The sequence below is a fragment of the Girardinichthys multiradiatus genome, chromosome 24 (assembly GCF_021462225.1).
Source record: "Girardinichthys multiradiatus isolate DD_20200921_A chromosome 24, DD_fGirMul_XY1, whole genome shotgun sequence".
NCBI lineage: Eukaryota > Metazoa > Chordata > Actinopteri > Cyprinodontiformes > Goodeidae > Girardinichthys > Girardinichthys multiradiatus.
The window spans coordinates 11,414,745-11,432,483 of record NC_061816.1 but is presented as its reverse complement, the minus strand read 5'-3'; the positions used below and the strand labels follow the sequence as shown (position 1 = coordinate 11,432,483).

General features: G+C 41.2%; 1 protein-coding gene across 2 annotated transcripts in view; it reads left to right on the top strand.

The window, feature by feature from the left end:
* Positions 1 to 17,739, top strand: part of pard3ba (par-3 family cell polarity regulator beta a) — a 178,517-nt gene that overhangs the window by 107,139 nt on the left and 53,639 nt on the right. For both annotated transcript variants that reach the window (XM_047355690.1, XM_047355689.1), the window contains 2 exons: positions 4,539 to 4,754; positions 6,430 to 6,631. In XM_047355690.1, the coding sequence (XP_047211646.1) occupies positions 4,539 to 4,754; positions 6,430 to 6,631 (418 nt within the window). The remainder of the gene's footprint in view (positions 1 to 4,538; positions 4,755 to 6,429; positions 6,632 to 17,739) is intronic.

Here is a 17,739-nt window from a genome sequence, read left to right as displayed (position 1 = left end):
CTATATATCTGTGAAGGTCATTGCCCTAAAGTCCAGCTCCTTTTATTTTTTATTATTTCACTGTTAAGCAGTTGTCAGAAATGTGCACCAGCTTGAACCAGTGGCAATCAGGCCGACATGATGCGAACAGATCCGAGAGAGCATCTGCTGGCACGGTGGGCAGCGATATGTGATAAACGCCGATTTCACCCTCCATTGGATCGAGCTGGCGTTGATAGCCACCTCTCTCTCCCCTCATCCCATCCGTCCTATTAAACCCTCATTATTCATTTACCTCCAGCCGCCGCCGCCTGACATGCATGGAATGAGTGCATAGCCACCACACAAATACGCTCCAGCAACAGTGAATTGCTCTCATATTTCTTCTCCTATTTCATCTAAGGCGGTCAAGGACACACACCACTATCTCATAGAAGCAGTATTGTGACTATTTTTCCCCACTTAGATGAAAATTCTCACATTTTGTAATAAATACACATGCGCCCACGTGATCAGACACAGTTTCCCCGTATAGTGCCGCAGTGCACTGGCAGGGAGCTTAATTCTATCAGGCTGTGAGCTGGACAGCCATAATTACATTTGTGACACAAATCCTGTCTCTCAAATTGAGCGTTTTATTCCTGAGCGCTCCTGCCTCTCTATTTATAACCCCTTATTCCCCATAAATCCCACTTCCTCTTAGAAAGTCAATTTGGGACTTAAAAGGCAGCAACGCTTCGCTTAGTTTTGCCTTCTTTGACTCCATCACCGCTTCAGTTTCACTTCCCCTTTTTTAGCTCCACTTCGAAGATTTAAAAGCATCTAAAACACCAAAAAAAAAAGGCTTTAAAAGTGAGTACCATGATCTAAAGAAGTCATTCCTATGGAAAAGACTCAGAGTATAAAAGCTGCCCCCGTACAGCTGAGGTGAATGTGTAACGTCTCTTTGTTGGAGGGGTTTCTTCTTACCCAGCTGTCCTTCAGTTTCTGCCAGAGCATGAATGTCAGAATGCCTCTTTGACAGCAGCATCTTCTGCTTGACATTTACTTTATTTTCTCTGCTATCTCTTTCCTTTATATTCTGGTGCCTCGTCTGCCGGCTGAATCAGCTGTGGCCTTCAGGGACGCCACATCTGCTGTTCATGATCCCCTCCCTTCTCTCCAGGTGCATCTCAGTAAAGTAACATATTATTTAAAAGGTTAATTTATTTCAGTAACTCAATGTCATAAGTGAAACCCACAGAATGATAAATTTCAAAATTCAGTTCCTCCGAAAAATAGAAAATTGCATAGGACCATTAAAAAGGGGATTTTATATGGTTATGTTATGGCTGACACCATCGGTAAGATGGCTTACTTGGCCAACAGACATTCTCTGTAAGAAGGCTAAGCCACAAAACACCATTGCGGTTCAGTCCTGGATCCAAGCATATCAAAGGAAAGTTAGTTAGAAGGAAAAAGTGCAGTGGAAAATAGTGCAAAGTCAACAGAGATAACTATGGGCCTGAGAGGGTTTTAAAGCAAATATGGAAGTTTTTTATTTTGAACCAAATTGTGGAAAGAGATTTGCTTTTTGATGAGATTCTAATTTATTGAGAGGCATTTGAACACGGTCCTGTTTATAAATCAATGTACCACCACACCTTTTTCCTGGGTTACTTTTCACTTTTTTTTTTTTATTCAGTTTTTTCATTGTCCCTCCACTTCTCTCACAATATTTAATATTCATGGGTTTAAAACGCTGAATTTTAACCTTGTTCAAGTTAATTAAGTAAAACTTTAAAACTGCTACCATGAAATAAACTTAAAATACTACAGAAGACTGAGACTTTGTTTCAAAGTATTCCAGGACGATCAAGATTAAATTCAAGGTTTTCATGCATGATTCTCTCTATCTGTGAACCATATTCAGAACATATACCAAATGACCATATAGTTATATAAATACACCCCACTAATATGTGGTTAAATGTCTCAGCAAGTTACACTTTGGCCACATGCCTTGGGTTAGCCATTAACAAGGTTGTAGAGGTTTCATTTGCTAAAGAACATTGAACCAAATATGTGCATAGAAAAGAAAAAGATATAGAGTTTCTGTTACTCATATACAGGTCCTTCTCAAAATATTAGCATATTGTGATAAAGTTCATTATTTTCCATAATGTCATGATGAAAATTTAACATTCATATATTTTAGATTCATTGCACACTAACTGAAATATTTCAGGTCTTTTATTGTCTTAATACGGATGATTTTGGCATACAGCTCATGAAAACCCAAAATTCCTATCTCACAAAATTAACATATTTCATCCGACCAATAAAAGAAAAGTGTTTTTAATACAAAAAACGTCAACCTTCAAATAATCATGTACAGTTATGCACTCAATACTTGGTCGGGAATCCATTGGCAGAAATGACTGCTTCAATGCGGCGTGGCATGGAGGCAATCAGCCTGTGGCACTGCTGAGGTCTTATGGAGGCCCAGGATGCTTCGATAGCGGCCTTTAGCTCATCCAGAGTGTTGGGTCCTGAGTCTCTCAACGTTCTCTTCACAATATCCCACAGATTCTCTATGGGGTTCAGGTCAGGAGAGTTGGCAGGCCAATTGAGCACAGTGATACCATGGTCAGTAAACCATTTACCAGTGGTTTTGGCACTGTGAGCAGGTGCCAGGTCGTGCTGAAAAATGAAATCTTCATCTCCATAAATCTTTTCAGCAGATGGAAGCATGAAGTGCTCCAAAATCTCCTGATAGCTAGCTGCATTGACCCTGCCCTTGATAAAACACAGTGGACCAACACCAGCAGCTGACACGGCACCCCAGACCATCACTGACTGTGGGTACTTGACACTGGACTTCTGGCATTTTGGCATTTCCTTCTCCCCAGTCTTCCTCCAGACTCTGGCACCTTGATTTCCGAATGACATGCAGAATTTGCTTTCATCCGAAAAAAGTACTTTGGACCACTGAGCAACAGTCCAGTGCTGCTTCTCTGTAGCCCAGGTCAGGCGCTTCTGCCACTGTTTCTGGTTCAAAAGTGGCTTGACCTGGGGAATGCGGCACCTATAGCCCATTTCCTGCACACGCCTGTGCACGGTGGCTCTGGATGTTTCTACTCCAGACTCAGTCCACTGCTTCCGCAGGTCCCCCAAGGTCTGGAATCGGCCCTTCTCCACAATCTTCCTCAGGGTCCGGTCACCTCTTCTCGTTGTGCAGCGTTTTCTGCCACACTTTTTCCTTCCCACAGACTTCCCACTGAGGTGCCTTGATACAGCACTCTGGGAACAGCCTATTCGTTCAGAAATTTCTTTCTGTGTCTTACCCTCTTGCTTGAGGGTGTCAATAGTGGCCTTCTGGACAGCAGTCAGGTCGGCAGTCTTACCCATGATTGGGGTTTTGAGTGATGAACCAGGCTGGGAGTTTTAAAGGCCTCAGGAATCTTTTGCAGGTGTTTAGAGTTAACTCGTTGATTCAGATGATTAGGTTCATAGCTTGTTTAGAGACCCTTTTAATGATATGCTAATTTTGTGAGATAGGAATTTTGGGTTTTCATGGGCTGTATGCCAAAATCATCTGTATTAAGACAATGAAAGACCTGTAAAGGCCCTCCATCAAACAAATAAAGGACAACAAAAGTTTCATTCTACCTTCATTCAATTTCTACTTCAGATCTGGACAATTACTGGAAGATGAGGAAATCTAATAGCAAAATATTAAGTTGTGTTTTGGGCATGATTTCAAATATTGCAATAAGAGCATTTGGTCTTTATTATATTTGAATCTGAAATATAGCCTTTAAACTATGAGTGTAACCTTGGCGTGTCTGAAAGATTAATTACTCTTGGTATAGTGAATTATTAAAGTACCCTTTCCCATGCCTTGAAATATATTCTTCTCAGTTCTTATGGAAAGTAAACTTTCTCTAAATTGAATTGTAGAGAGCATTCATTTTTAGAGGGTTTAATGCACATGCCCTTTAATTAAATAAGGAAATAAAACTCTGGGAGATGTGTACAAATGTAATGTTTTGTAAGCAGTTGGCTAGATTTTGCTAAAAGCTTGTGATCTCAATAAGATTATTCCATCTCATTTAAGCAGAGGCAGTATTACTAATTCAGAGCCAAACTTCCTCCCCCATCCATCAGCCAGCCTTTTCTCTGTCTCATCATTCCAGTCATCTTCTGGTTTAGTTGTTGGAATTGGGTAAAACAAATTAAAGGGCATTGGCCTTGGGGGATTTCCGGCAGCATTTAAAGCTCTCGTACTACCTACTTGTATCTGAATATTTACATCTTTATTTTAAGTGTGTGCAGGTTTTTATGAGGGATCATCATAATTGCATGAGCCCTCTACTGAAATCTGAACATTAGCTTCCCTTGTTTGACCACTGGATATGATTATACATCCATCTCCTAGGATGAGTTGCTGTAAACATGCAGCATATGGAAACTTGTTGGTTTTATTTACATAAGCTGGTTTTAACCAATCAAAGTAGTTGGTAAAGGTTTGGGAAACGTTCATGAAAGTAAGCTTTGTTTTCTCTTTTGTTCTGTAGAGTTCCCCTTTGGAGGAGCGCTGGGTCCCACCCTAGGCCTCATGAAGTCCAGTTCCCTGGAGAGCCTCCAGACGGCCGTGTCCGAGGCCCAGCAGAGCCGAAGGCAAGCTGAGGTCCCATTCCACCGACCACGACCGCACGTGGTCCGAGGTCGAGCGTGCAACCAGAGTTTCCGCAACGCTATCGACAAATCCTACGATGGGCCTTCTGAAGATGGTAAAAACACCCACTAAGATCTAGATAAAACACTGCTCACAAAGTTTATTTTGGTGCTGGTTACAATAAAAGCTTCCTTTTGAGACATTGTATACTTTAAATTACCAACCACACTCCTGCTGCTCATCCATGAGGCTTTTTAACGCACTGGCACTCGAGAAGAGCCAGAGGGCTGCCAAGAGAGGACACAGTGCTTAGCCTAAGTACCTTAATGAAATGCTACATGATTTTATCCACTCAGCAATTTAGAAAAGAGTGACTTTATATCTTAGAGCAGCATTTTTTTAATGCTTCACCTTGTGACACTCGATCTTGGTGTAATTTCTTACTGAGATTTAAAGTGATCACACTTTGTTTTTTTTTTACTATTGACTGGAAAAGGACAAATATGTAGTTTGGATTTATTTGTTGCCAGCTTAAGCAACTGTCACAAAATGTGTTTCTGATGCTTTCAATCTTACTAAATGTACATGCACATACAGAGCAAGACATATCATTGTTAAATATGTGTATAAAGCCTTCAAATCATCTTTTATTGCAATAGCATAAACTCACCATAAAAAAATTAAAAAGATTGAACCTTTTAACTTCAGGCAGTGAGATAAAAAAATCTGTTAAGTAATGATGACCACTGGTGGCAATTATTGGATTTCATTTTACAATGTTGGGGAATATAGGGAGAGACATTTTTAACCATTCCTCTTCGCACAGTCTCTCTGGATCTACCAGCTTCCTGTCCACTCAACAGGGTTTCTTTTGGATTTAACTCTGGGATTCTCATGGAAGAAGGTTGATTTTTAAGTCTGTCGGCATAAGCCCCTCCTTAGCTCATCTAGATTTTAGAGGGAGATAAAATACAGTGCAGTCTCACGTAAAGACTGTAACCTAGTCTCCCTTTTCTCTATTGTTCAGGACGCAACAGACAAGTCATAATTTTTTATCTTCTGCTCCTGCACCTCCCTTCCTGATGCCGCCCTGGGTAACTGCCCATATCGAAAATTGCCTCTGCTGTCAAAACGCGTCTATATTTTTATTTTTTGTCCTCCTGAAAGAACCAATCACGACGTATCTTCATTTTCCTGACAGATACCATCAGATTTGTATTTAAAATTTGCTAGTATTTTAAAGTTTATGAGGCCATTCCTTCTTACAAGGTTCCCAGAGCCTTTGAAAGAGAAACAGGCCCATAGCCTTACAGATCCTCCACTGTACTTGAAGGTGAGCATGAGGTATTTTTCTTGCATGTTCATCCTGTGTCGAAATAATTAAATTTAGTCACAAGGTGTACAGTTCCAGTTAAAGTCCCAGTACAACATGTTGCCATGTAGACTTGGCGACCGCAAAAGTAGAAGTTCCTTAAAACTCTCCACTTAAAAAAAGTCAAGTATAAATAAAATAAATGCTTCAGTTACGTCTATTTTAACAGGGATTGTTACTGGTATCACTGTGCCACAAGTGGTTTTGTGTTTTTAGGAAAGTCTATTATTGTTGTAGCCAACTCATGAAGATTAACGAACATATGCTTCACTAGAATGTTGTTTAATTTTTCAAGTTTTTCTGTGTGAGATTAGGATACTGCAATCATGTCTACGAGTATTTACAGTTCCTCAAGATTAGCAGCAGATTGTTCCACATCTGTGGTTAAAGCTATGTGCGACCTGTTTGCTCCCCTCAGATGATATGTCAGACTGCAGCTCTGGCCACGAAACACCCGCCAGCACCTCCTCTCGTCAGGACCTGGATGCAGACGATGGGAAGAAGAAGAAGAAAACCAAGGGAAAGAAGAAGGAGAAGAAGAGCAAGGGGAAGAAGAAGGCAGAGGTCTCAGTGGATGACCCAGAGAAGAAGTCTAAGAAGAAAGGATTTGGCCTCTTAAGGTAGGAAATCCTTGAAATGTAAAATGAACGAGTTAAAACTAAACACAAGATCACATGGCCGCCTTGTTTGTGTAGAATCTGCTGGAAAGAGAAAAGCTCCCTACCCTACTTTCCCCTTGGTTAACTTTCAACAAATTACCCCGCTGAGCACAGCAGGTTTACAGGATATTGGTTGATTGGATATGAACACAACCTTCTCAGTAATGGAGAGTATCCATTATTTAAGTCTCAAGGAAACACTGCCAACCCCAAAAGGCTCGTCACCCCTTTATCAACCTGCCTCCATCCTGATTTGTGGTGATCCAATCCTCCAGCAGCAACCCTTATCTATTGGCAGTGACACACTGCGGTCAGTGTATCACCACACTTCTAACACTTGGGATTCAATTAGGCTGTGACGAGAGATAGTGCGGTCTGAGCGTCGGACTACAGATGGCAGATAAGAATCCAATCGGCCACAGTGTCAGGGGCGGTAATAGAGGAGATGTTTGCCTGGTGAAGGGAGCATAGGGAAGGAACAGGAAGGGCGACTTGAAAGACTCGTAGGGGGATGAGCCCAGTTCACCAAGTCTGGGTTTACCTGATACTTTATCTGTTTTTTGGCATCTGAATCGCTCAGTTTATAATAAACATCAACCTTCTGTTGTTTCTCTAAGCAGAACCAGACAAATATGTAGAAGGTGACGCTGGTGGTGGTGACAGATGGTGTTTTTATGAAGTTTGGTTGGAAATCCTTGAACACATACTACAAACTTTGCAGTATGTGTTCATATTTTATCAATGAAAAAACATCAGTTTGGTTCAGTTTATCACAACAGCCTGCAATGCTAAAGCCCAGGCTCTCTGGCCAGACTGCATCTCTAACTCAACAACACACAGAGTGGTAAAAGCTTCCAGACTGTCGCACCACTCTCCCCTCCTTCTGCCTGGCCTTTATCTCACCAACTTGATTGTTATTGAACTAGAAATATGACTTAATTAGCCAGAGCATTACTCTGTGCAATCTGATTGCTGCTCTCAAATGGTTTTTTACTCCAATAGCAGCATTAGGAAAAGGGCAAATTATGCACATGTGACCTCAATTTACCTCAGCAGTGAAAGTGTGTGCTGCACCAGCTTGCACTGCAAATGCTGGAAGTGGGACCTGTCCTCTGAGTGGCTGTAAATATTTAGTTTAGCTGTTCAATTATTTGAGGAGCAAGTTGCAAACTGCTGGGTGTAAGGTGACCTTTGGAAGTTGCTTATTTTGTTGTCAGTTTCTGGAATTTAAACAACTGAACTGGATTGTTTTCATTGTTTCGCATGATTTCACCTGCTTGCATAATCAAAGTGTTCGAATACAGGTAAAAGCAATGGAGGAGGAGAAGTAACCATGGCTGATGGATTTACAAAGTCAAACGCCTTTACATCTGTCGTGCTCAATCAGACTGGCTCGTCACAATTATCTAACCGTTGCTGGAGATGAATGAGTCTGAACAGAAAGCTTTCATCTGGATTTTTGGTCATAAATCGCAAAAGGCTGTGAAGTAGCATGAGTGACAGATTTATCTGATGATGCTGTGTTGAAATTATGTGTTAATATCGCATATTTCGCAACGTTGGCTGATACTAATCAGCCTTGCAAATGTCACATGTTTCTTATGCTAAAACCACAAACTTCTGGGTGTTTTATTGGGATTTTATGTGATAGAACAACACTAAATGGTCATCATTGGGAAGTGGAAGGAAAATAAATAGTTTACAATCTGTTCTGCAAATAAAAATCTATAAGTTTGCCTTTTATTAAATCACACCTTCACTCGTTTAAATCCTCACCTTTATAAATAGGGCTGACATTCAAAACACGCTCACCTCTTCCTCGCTTTACAGCAAGGAGGGTGGTCTGGTGAGACACTCACTCATGCTAATCAGAGAACCGGGTTATACTCGTAACCTTAAGCTCTCTTTCATAGCATTGGTTTCGTGTCTCACAATGGGGAGAAATACTGATTCTCGGATTGCCAGACATGCCTGTTTAAAAGACAACTGTTCCCATTGGCCAATCAGTAGGGGGCCTCACCGTGAGAGCCTGCACTTGATACTGAATGTGCCAAAACAGGAGCAGTCACATCAAGTTTGTAAAACTAGCAAATGTATCTTAGGAAGCCCAGCTTGCAGCTGTACACACCTACTGAAAAAGGCCAATGAGGATGCCCCTGCTAGAATATGCCAAAGTAATAGCTTCCACAATCCAGTGAGAAAGAGGCTGTTTCGACACAGGCTACTACATGTGGCTTAGCCCAGGACACAAATAACCAATTGGTTTTCCTAAAACCATGCGTCCTGTCCAAATAAAACCACAATTCACGTATTGTACACAGATTATGTTGACGCCTTTGCTCCTCCGAAGCAAAAGGCGGGGGGTAAGAGGCAGTCAGCTCTACCAGAGAGCATGAACCCACCACTTTTGGAACAATAGCTGGGTTAGGTAGCAGGATGACCTTCGAGTCACCTGGGAAAAAATGAGTACAAGCTTGATGGACTGAAAGGGCATGTATTTCACCAACCCATTTGGCTGAGGCCAGAGCAAGCAGCAAAGATGTTTGGAGGAATAGGAAGCCTAGTTCATCTTCCTCCGAGGGTTCTAAAACGGTGGGAAGGTCCCACGGTGGGGCCAATTGCCTGGGCGTAGGCAGTTTGCAGTGTGCCCCTTTCATAAAGCAACACACCAATGGATGTTGGCCCACTGTTTTTCCCTCAAATCCGTGACAGGCTGAAATAGCAGTCAAATATACCTTCATCGTCGAGGGCCTTGCCATGCTTTTCTTTATGTTTATGACTATTTACATTGTATGTAGATTCTCACTGAAGGCGTCAAAACTGTGAATGAACACTTATGCAATTATGCAGCAAACCAAAAATTGTAAAATAACTAAATATGTTTTATATTTTAGATTCCTTAAAGTAGCCGCCCTTTGCTGTGATGACTGAAAATATTCTCTCATTGAACCTCTGGGAAGTTCTTTCAAGACTCTTTGGAAAACCATTTCAGGTGACCACTTCATGAAGCTCATGAAAGCAAAGGGTGGCTTCTCCACTTCCTCATCTTAAAACCCCATCTCCAGCTCGTCTCCCTGATTCCCAAATAATCCGAGACAAATGACAGTGCCCTTCAGACCCGGGGACTAACGGGTCGTTTTGTCTGGTTTCAGCAGACAGGACCAAAGTCTTTGCCTAGAACGTCGCCTTGGGGTCGCGCCGCTGCTACTGAAACTCTGGCTGCTCTTCTGTTTTTTCTCAACATCACTGCTGCATGTCACTGTGGGAGAAGACTGGCAGACTGGGCCATCTAATGAAAAATATAAATTTATAGTACATCTCCTGTTCTGTCTGCTTCACACCGTAAAGTGAGATTTTTCTCTGTCTCAAACAAGTTAATCATGGTATTAATTCTAGGATGTATGAGAATTTGGCTTGTGATGGTGTTCTTCTAACAGAATTTGAAGGACGTAACTTTGATTGTTCTATCAAATGCTTTTTGTTTTCAAGTGACAGTCGAGTTGCACTAAAGTGGTGAAGAGACTCATGTTTTCCAGTTTGCTCAGCTTACAGATGCTTTCCACTCACTGGGTGTGTCATTGCTGTATCACCCCTGCTGGGACACTGACACATCGCCTCTGTGCCGCATCCTGTCATTTGCTCTGTCCCAGGGAGGATCAATGTAGCGCTGTCGCTTTCACTCCAGGCCAACACTCCTTAACAAGTTTAGGGGACATGAAAACTAACGTCCTGATCTGCTGTTTACAAATCCACATACAGCATCATATATATCCTCCACCCCACACCCTCCTCCTCCTGCTCTGTTTGCCGAGCCGGAGAAATCCGACAGGGAGGCAAGCCAATTAGCGCCATCCGTTCCGCTCTCGTCCTATCGCTTAGTTGCAGAATGTGCAGAGTTGAAAGGTTGTCACTGGTGGGCTGAACTGTGCAGAACTAAAGTCTCGATGTCAAATGAGACAGTCCCACTGTTGAATGATTTCTGATGGATTACTGCTGTTATTGTGCATTCGTTTTCTCTCTCATGGCCTTTCATTGCTAGCTTCATGATGAGCCACCTCTCTTTGGCTCCTTAAAACGTCTGGTTTTCATCCTCCGCCACCTTGATCTTCATGTCCTTTTATCTGTTCATAAGTATTCCTTTCTCACTTCATGCCCTTCTTTTCTGCAAAGATTAGACAACATTATGAAGGAATCCAGGGCTGAACATTGTTTTTAGTGCTGCTGGGGTGCTAACTCACTTCCCAGAGAACATTTACTTATTTTATATACTGTCATCATTGCAGTACTTGTTACTATTCATACAGTACTCTGAAAAAGTATGTACAGTTTGTCAGATGTCTTATTTTTGTTGCTTTTTAAGATGCATAAATGTATTTGGTACAAAGTTTAATATCATACAATAAAATTCGGTTTCAAATGATAATTTTATTTATTCAAGGAAATTAGCTACTCTGCCTAACCTGGCTCTATGTTAAAATAAGTGATTCATCCTTATAATTGCTTGTCACCCTGCCAGCAACAGCAACATTTGCTGTAACTGGCAATTTATATTTTACATCACTGTGGAGGAATCGTCTCTCAATCTTATTTGCAGAATTGTTTTAACTCATCCACACTGGAGGGTTTTCCAGCTTGAATGACCTGTTTTGGTCACGCCTCAGCATCTTTGTCATACTTTAACTAGGCCCCTCCAAAACATTCATTTTCCTATTTTGAGCCGTTCAGAGGTGGACTTCCTGGCCTCCTTTTTTTTTTCCAGCTCCAACCCAAGTTTAGGCTTTAGGTAAATCCGACTTATTCTCCTTGAAGATTTTCTGCTAGAGAGCAGAATTCATGTTCCAGGTCCTGAAGCAACAGAGCAGCTCCAGATCATCACACCACCACCACCGTGTTTGACTATGATGTCTTTTTCTGAAATGTTAACTTTATGTCCTTATGTAACGACACAATGTTCATATCGATGTGTTGCTTTATAACTTTAGGCTACTTTTTCTCAGAGAGGTTCTATTTAAGCAGTTCCTTGATTTGGGTGTGAGGGATAGGTTATATTTCCACATGGGTCCGTGTTTGTTTGGTTAGCTTTTTTTCCCCTTTTGAATGACATTTTATGGGCAAACAGTTTTTCTTGCAGTACTTCTGTTTTCTTTTGAAATACACCAATTCCGTTTGCAAATCTTTACCTTAGATGACTGAACCAGGCCAAGAAAGTGGTGCTGATAACTAAAAATGAAAGGATTGCAGGTAGACAACTCCTTGAATTGTACCGTGGTTGTCCCCTGTGCTGGTAGACATACCAAAATCGCTCTGACATGTTTGTGTGAAAGTCTTAGCGGTGACTTTAAGCTCTAATGGGGGCAAAATCAGGCAGGCAGTGTCTAATCCTACAGCTGGTTAAGACTCTGCAGGTGGATTTCTTTGAGTCAACATTTCATCTGACATTTAAGGACTCCAAGCTGTGCTGATATGAAGTGGAGGCTTGAACAGGATCTTAATTAATGTTAGTTTGTGTAAAACGTGCACAGGGTTATATACATACAGTATATATTGCCCAGAGGACAAATCTATCTTTTGTCCATCGCTATTCATCTCGATGTCCTAAATAATGCATGTCAGACACTTGATAGAAGACACAACCATGGCTTACTAATCAGGGGTGCCTTAAATACATATTCTTAGGGCTTCAAGTGGAGGCTTAAGAAAAATATTCTCCCTGCTGGGAAGAAGTTGGAATATTTGATATCCAAGCACCAATCATAAAAATATCTGATAGAAATTGACTCTTTATGAAGTAACATAACCAATTTATCTCACCTGCAACACAAATATGACTGAAGAACAACTTAAGTGAAGTCTTGATAAGTTTGGACAGCAATTTGCAGCTTGCAAGAGGCGAAAACCTACTTCGCTTGCACAAGATGGCACAAACTTCTTGAGAAGTATTGCTGTAGTTCAGTGCTCTCAGCTGCCCTGGCTAAGGCCTCTGGAATATTGGTTTAATAATCGCACCATTCAGTCTTGTTATGAAAAAACACTATGGACTATATTACTATATTTGCCTTAGCCCTTGATAGATTTGGAACCATAAAGGAAAGAGTTTAAAGGCTTGCCTTAGGCCTAAATTATTACATGAATAATTGCTTATTTTCTTTAAATCTGTTAATTTTCATCAACATTTGTCCTAATCTTTTCACATTTAATCCAGCATGCAAAAAACTGACGGAAAGTGATTAAATCGTGTTAATGTTGAATTTTATGAATGCGTTTGGAGGGCTTTTTTCCGCTCCACCTAAGAACTTTTAGTAATATTGGGAAACCTTTTTAAACCCTTGTTCTCAATTCTAAATAGTAAAGATGTTCAAGTTTAAGATATAAACTATAACATAATGAACAAGACAAAGTGTCAGAAGTACATGAGTGTTAATCTTTAACTGAATCAACGGAACAGGAAGTGCTTTTATTTTGATATTTGTCGGAGGCAAGTTAGATTATTTTGTTCTGAAATGATCTAAAGTAATTTAATTCAACGTTCATTCGGACAGACATTCATGCTAAAGGTAACATGAGCATATTGTTATGAGCCATTAACATCCCATAATAATCCACCTAGGCAGAAGTCAAAGTTGAGTCTGAAGTCTTTTAATTTTGCTGCTTGAGTGGGACTTGAGTCGGATGCTAAAACCCGAGGCGCCATCTCTGTCGCAGGAAGCAATTATGTTTGCTGCTGGGCTGAATTTCTGTCTCAATGCTGCCCCCCGTTGGCGACCTTACTTACACAAATGTTCAGCTATTTTTGTACCTTTTTCATATTTTTGCCATAATTTTTTTATAACCTGTGCACTAACTGTGAAAAACTCTTATTCAAAGGCCGGAAACACTCACATTGAAAGGTGGATAGTGGTGAGACGCCACAAACTAGCTTAGTGACAAATCCAGCCTGGATTGGGAAGAAGTTTGACTTTGTGCTGAGAATGCAGACACAGCTCTTACTTTGGTTAATAACAGTCTGTCATTCCAAAATGACATAATACAAAATCTGTACCAGTAAAATTCCCACCTCTTTCACTCTGTGTCAAAATTGCAGCATAATGTTGAAAAACTCAGCGAGAAACGAATCCCCCTTCATGGAGGAATAAAATGGCAAACATTTCTTTTACTCTTTATAACTCAGATTTGTGCAGACTTTTCTTCCTGCAAGACTCCCGATGCCCTAAATATAAAAAGCTGCCAAGTATTTATTTATTTATTTTTAAGCTGTTGGTGAAAATGAGCTTTTACGCAGCAGAAACAGCTTCCTGTGCTCACCATTGAGGACAAATTCTAATTTACAACTTTGCCATGGCGGCACACAGACACAGCCGCTATCACCGTCGGCAGCCGCTGGAAAACGAATTAACTTTTTTCTCCCCTCTTTCTCCGTTCACCGCGTTAGGCAGCTTTTCTGAAATGATGTGCAGGTTTATTGGTGCTGATGTGAGCTGTCAGTCAAAAATCAGAGGGATGGGAAAATTGACGGTGAAGATGATGAGGAAATCCTCATGCATATATATCAGCTGATAAAGGGGGCAGTCACAACAACCCTCTACTCTCTGTTGCTTGAGCTTCTCTACACAGCTCGTCCTCTAACTGCAGGATGCTTTCTAGTCATTTTTCCAGCACCTGGGGGCTTTATTTCATTTACAGACTTCATCACCCTCTTCTTGATACCTGTAAGAGGTTTATGGGCCGTAGGTTTTCTTTAAATTACTCACCTGTATCTCGGTCAAACAACCTTGCTGTCACTGTTCTGAAAGGCAAAAAAACTGAGGAACACAATACCCTTATTTGTACTGTGAGTTATTGGCCATACAGTAATTATCAAATGAGACAGTGAGACGAGGGCCTTCCATTTGCGGCGATCAGTTTTCCAATCCATCACTTCCGCGTCGAGGAGTTGTGACATTTGAGACGACCCCGAGGGATGGACTGCTTGAAGCACAGACACATCCGTAACGGCCGGATGGCTGAGCGGCGTTTCCAAGGCCAGCTGCACATCACTCACCGGCCAATAAAAGGGATTCATGTGGCCACAGGAAACAGTCACAACCAATTAGCATGTGGTCCTACCTACCCACCAAGACATGTTCACTCATATCCAAAGGAGACGCCAGGAAGTGATTACACCTCTGCTATTGGTTCTGTCCCATCTAGTCTTCTAGCCATGTGTGATGGATGGACTTCCTCCCTCATTTAATGTCTGCTAATGACAGACACATGCAAGAACAGATTTATGCTCTCTGTCTTCTGGCCCCCTCCCTATCACCCCCTGAAATACACACAGAACATGACCTCTGCTGTCCAGACACAGAAGGTTAAGTGAGTCTTGTCCAAGGATATGTCTCTGGCTGGAAGAGCCAGGAGGCTAACCTTTCCTAAATCTGCCAGTAGCAACAATCTGGAACCACACTGGCTTTTAACCAGTCTACAGCTGGAAAAGGGTTATAAATTTAAAACTTTGGAAAGGCACATGAGTTTCTTGCCATCGAAGTACTAGGAATATGTTGTGTCCTTACAGCCACAGACGTACGACCCGATCTGGTTTGCAGCGTTAACATTGATACAACCAACTGTTTACCCTATGAGAACTTGTGAAAATATGCATACATTTTATTTGACTAGATTTTAATCAATATTTCTGAGACGAAATTATGTAAATTTAACACTTAAAAGTCAAATAAATTTGTTACACTCTAAGCAATTTTCAGGATAATTTTACTCAAATGGTTTTAACTGCCATGTTAAAAAGAAACAAAAAACTAGGGTTAGTAAGGCATAAAACATCTCCTCAATAGATTTTTCAGATTTATTGTAACAAAAATGTCACACAGGAATGTGACAGTTCTGTTACTAAATGTACGATTATTCATAATACAATATAAAGGTGCCAGTGTTGTTCTCCACTCCTCCACATGATGAATGAGAAGAACTCTGATTAACTGAAGCAAGTTCAATTCAGAAGGAATTTGATCATCACTTGTTCAAAATCTCCCCAAACCTGTACTGATTAAATCTGAACATAGAAGAACGGGTTTGACCAGAAGCTCATTCATGTAAGAACCACCACAGCTGCTAGCATCGTTGACGTGTAGCAAAGCAAGAGAAAGGTAACAGCTAGTTTCTGCTGACTGTATTTACAGCCCATACATAGGAGGCACAACACACACAACTAAAGTGAGAGTCTGATGCATATAACCCAGTGGACTTGTTAAATATTAACTGCTCCCCTGATGGAAGTGAGGAGGGAAGTGGAAAGACGAATCGCTTTAGGGGGACAGGTTTTAATGTGTTGTTGCTAAGATATACCCCGTATCAAAATGCAAACCATTAAAGGGGAACACATATTTAACCAGACAGTGTATGGATCACGCTCCTTCTCCTTACCTCTGGTGAGGGTCTCCATTTATTCTCCTGCTGTGTATTATTCTGTTTGCTTGCCAGAGTTCATAGATGGTCTACAAAATTCTAGAAAAGTATGGAATATGATTCAAGTATTGTCCAGGTCTGGATAAGAGTGAAAAATCTGAACAGTTTGGCAAAATATTTGCTCATCTCACTGTCTTAAACATCCATCCATCCATCCATGAAATGGTTTCTGCAGGTTACATATTTCAAGCCTGACCATTATAATCATACCCAACACAAATTCAGTTATATTGTGTATTTGTCTTTTGAAAATTGGCTGAAAACACCTAAGACGTGTTGAAATTGGCTGAAAGGACCTTTAACCAAGAACCATGGTTCTCCAAATCCCCTCTTCCTCATCTTCTCCTGTTTTATTCTTTTATCACTCCCTTTTGTCTGAGTGAAGTATGTATACTCCAGGGACTGGCCAGGCGTTGATTAAGACAAGCGCTCCATATCCGCCTCCAGTTCCCTTGGGAACAACTTGCTGTGCATTCATACCTGTCTGCCTCAATCTTCTCTCCTCTAGGCGTTAAATTAGCCCAATTTGAAGATGATATTAAAATGATTGCATTCCACTTTCTGCGATTATGATTTTGGCTACACCAGTGCTTTTTTTGTTTGGCCCGGGAAAGGCCTAAATGTTCACATAAAGCTTAGGTATCTGAAAGTGTTTTGTCTAATTTCCAAAGTCTTCTTTCCTTGTATTTTTGGGATATTAAGATAAAAACCAGCAGCTATATCTTCCACTCCCATCTGCCTTCTTAGATCTCTACATTATTAATACACTCCAAGTGAAGCTTCTTTATCTACGATTAGCATCGTGTGGATCCAGCTAATTTCCCTCCTTGCCAATACTGATATCTGCTATTAAAGGAAGCCGATTTGGGTCCAACTGCCGGTATGCTGGGTCTACATATGAAGAGGAATTCAGATGAATAGATTTAATTATGCCTGCTGGTGGAAAACCCGTGGGCCCGCTGGCGGTTCTGCATTATCAAGTGAAGATGGGGCTTCTATTCAAAGAGGCGCAGACTTGCTTATGGTGTTGTCAGTCAGTCAGCTTTCACAGGCCTTTTGTGACCTTGTTGTTCCTCATGTAGCCCGATCCCCTCTTCAACAAGGAAATCGCACCAATATTAAAGAGGGGATGTCATTCTGTCTATTTGCAGCCTGGAATAGTTTCCAAGCGGCGTGTTGCCAGAGCGGTATAAGGTGCTGTGTTACATCACAGCTCTCTGTGGTGTTAGTCTTTGCTTCTCTTTATGTCTGGCTCTCCTTTTCTTTTGCTTCTTTCATCCCATTCTCACCGTCACCGTCTTTTCTTTACAGGAAGCTCAGCTGAGAAAAGTGCGCTCTTCTCCAAATACACGCAGAGCAATCTAATTACTGTGATAACATTTCTGCTTGACTGATTAACTGTTCCCTCTGCCTCTGAACGTAGCTGCATTCGGTCCATATATTCCTAAGCTCCTTACTCCTCCCCAGCCGAGCCGCAGTTTTTACAGGAGCTTTGGCTCAGCAATCCGTCTCTCTACTGTTCTCTCATCTTTCTTTCATTCTAGTCTGTTTTGTATTTGGTGTCTTTTGGGTTTATTGTCTAAGACGGATGAAAATTTAGCAAGCTGCTT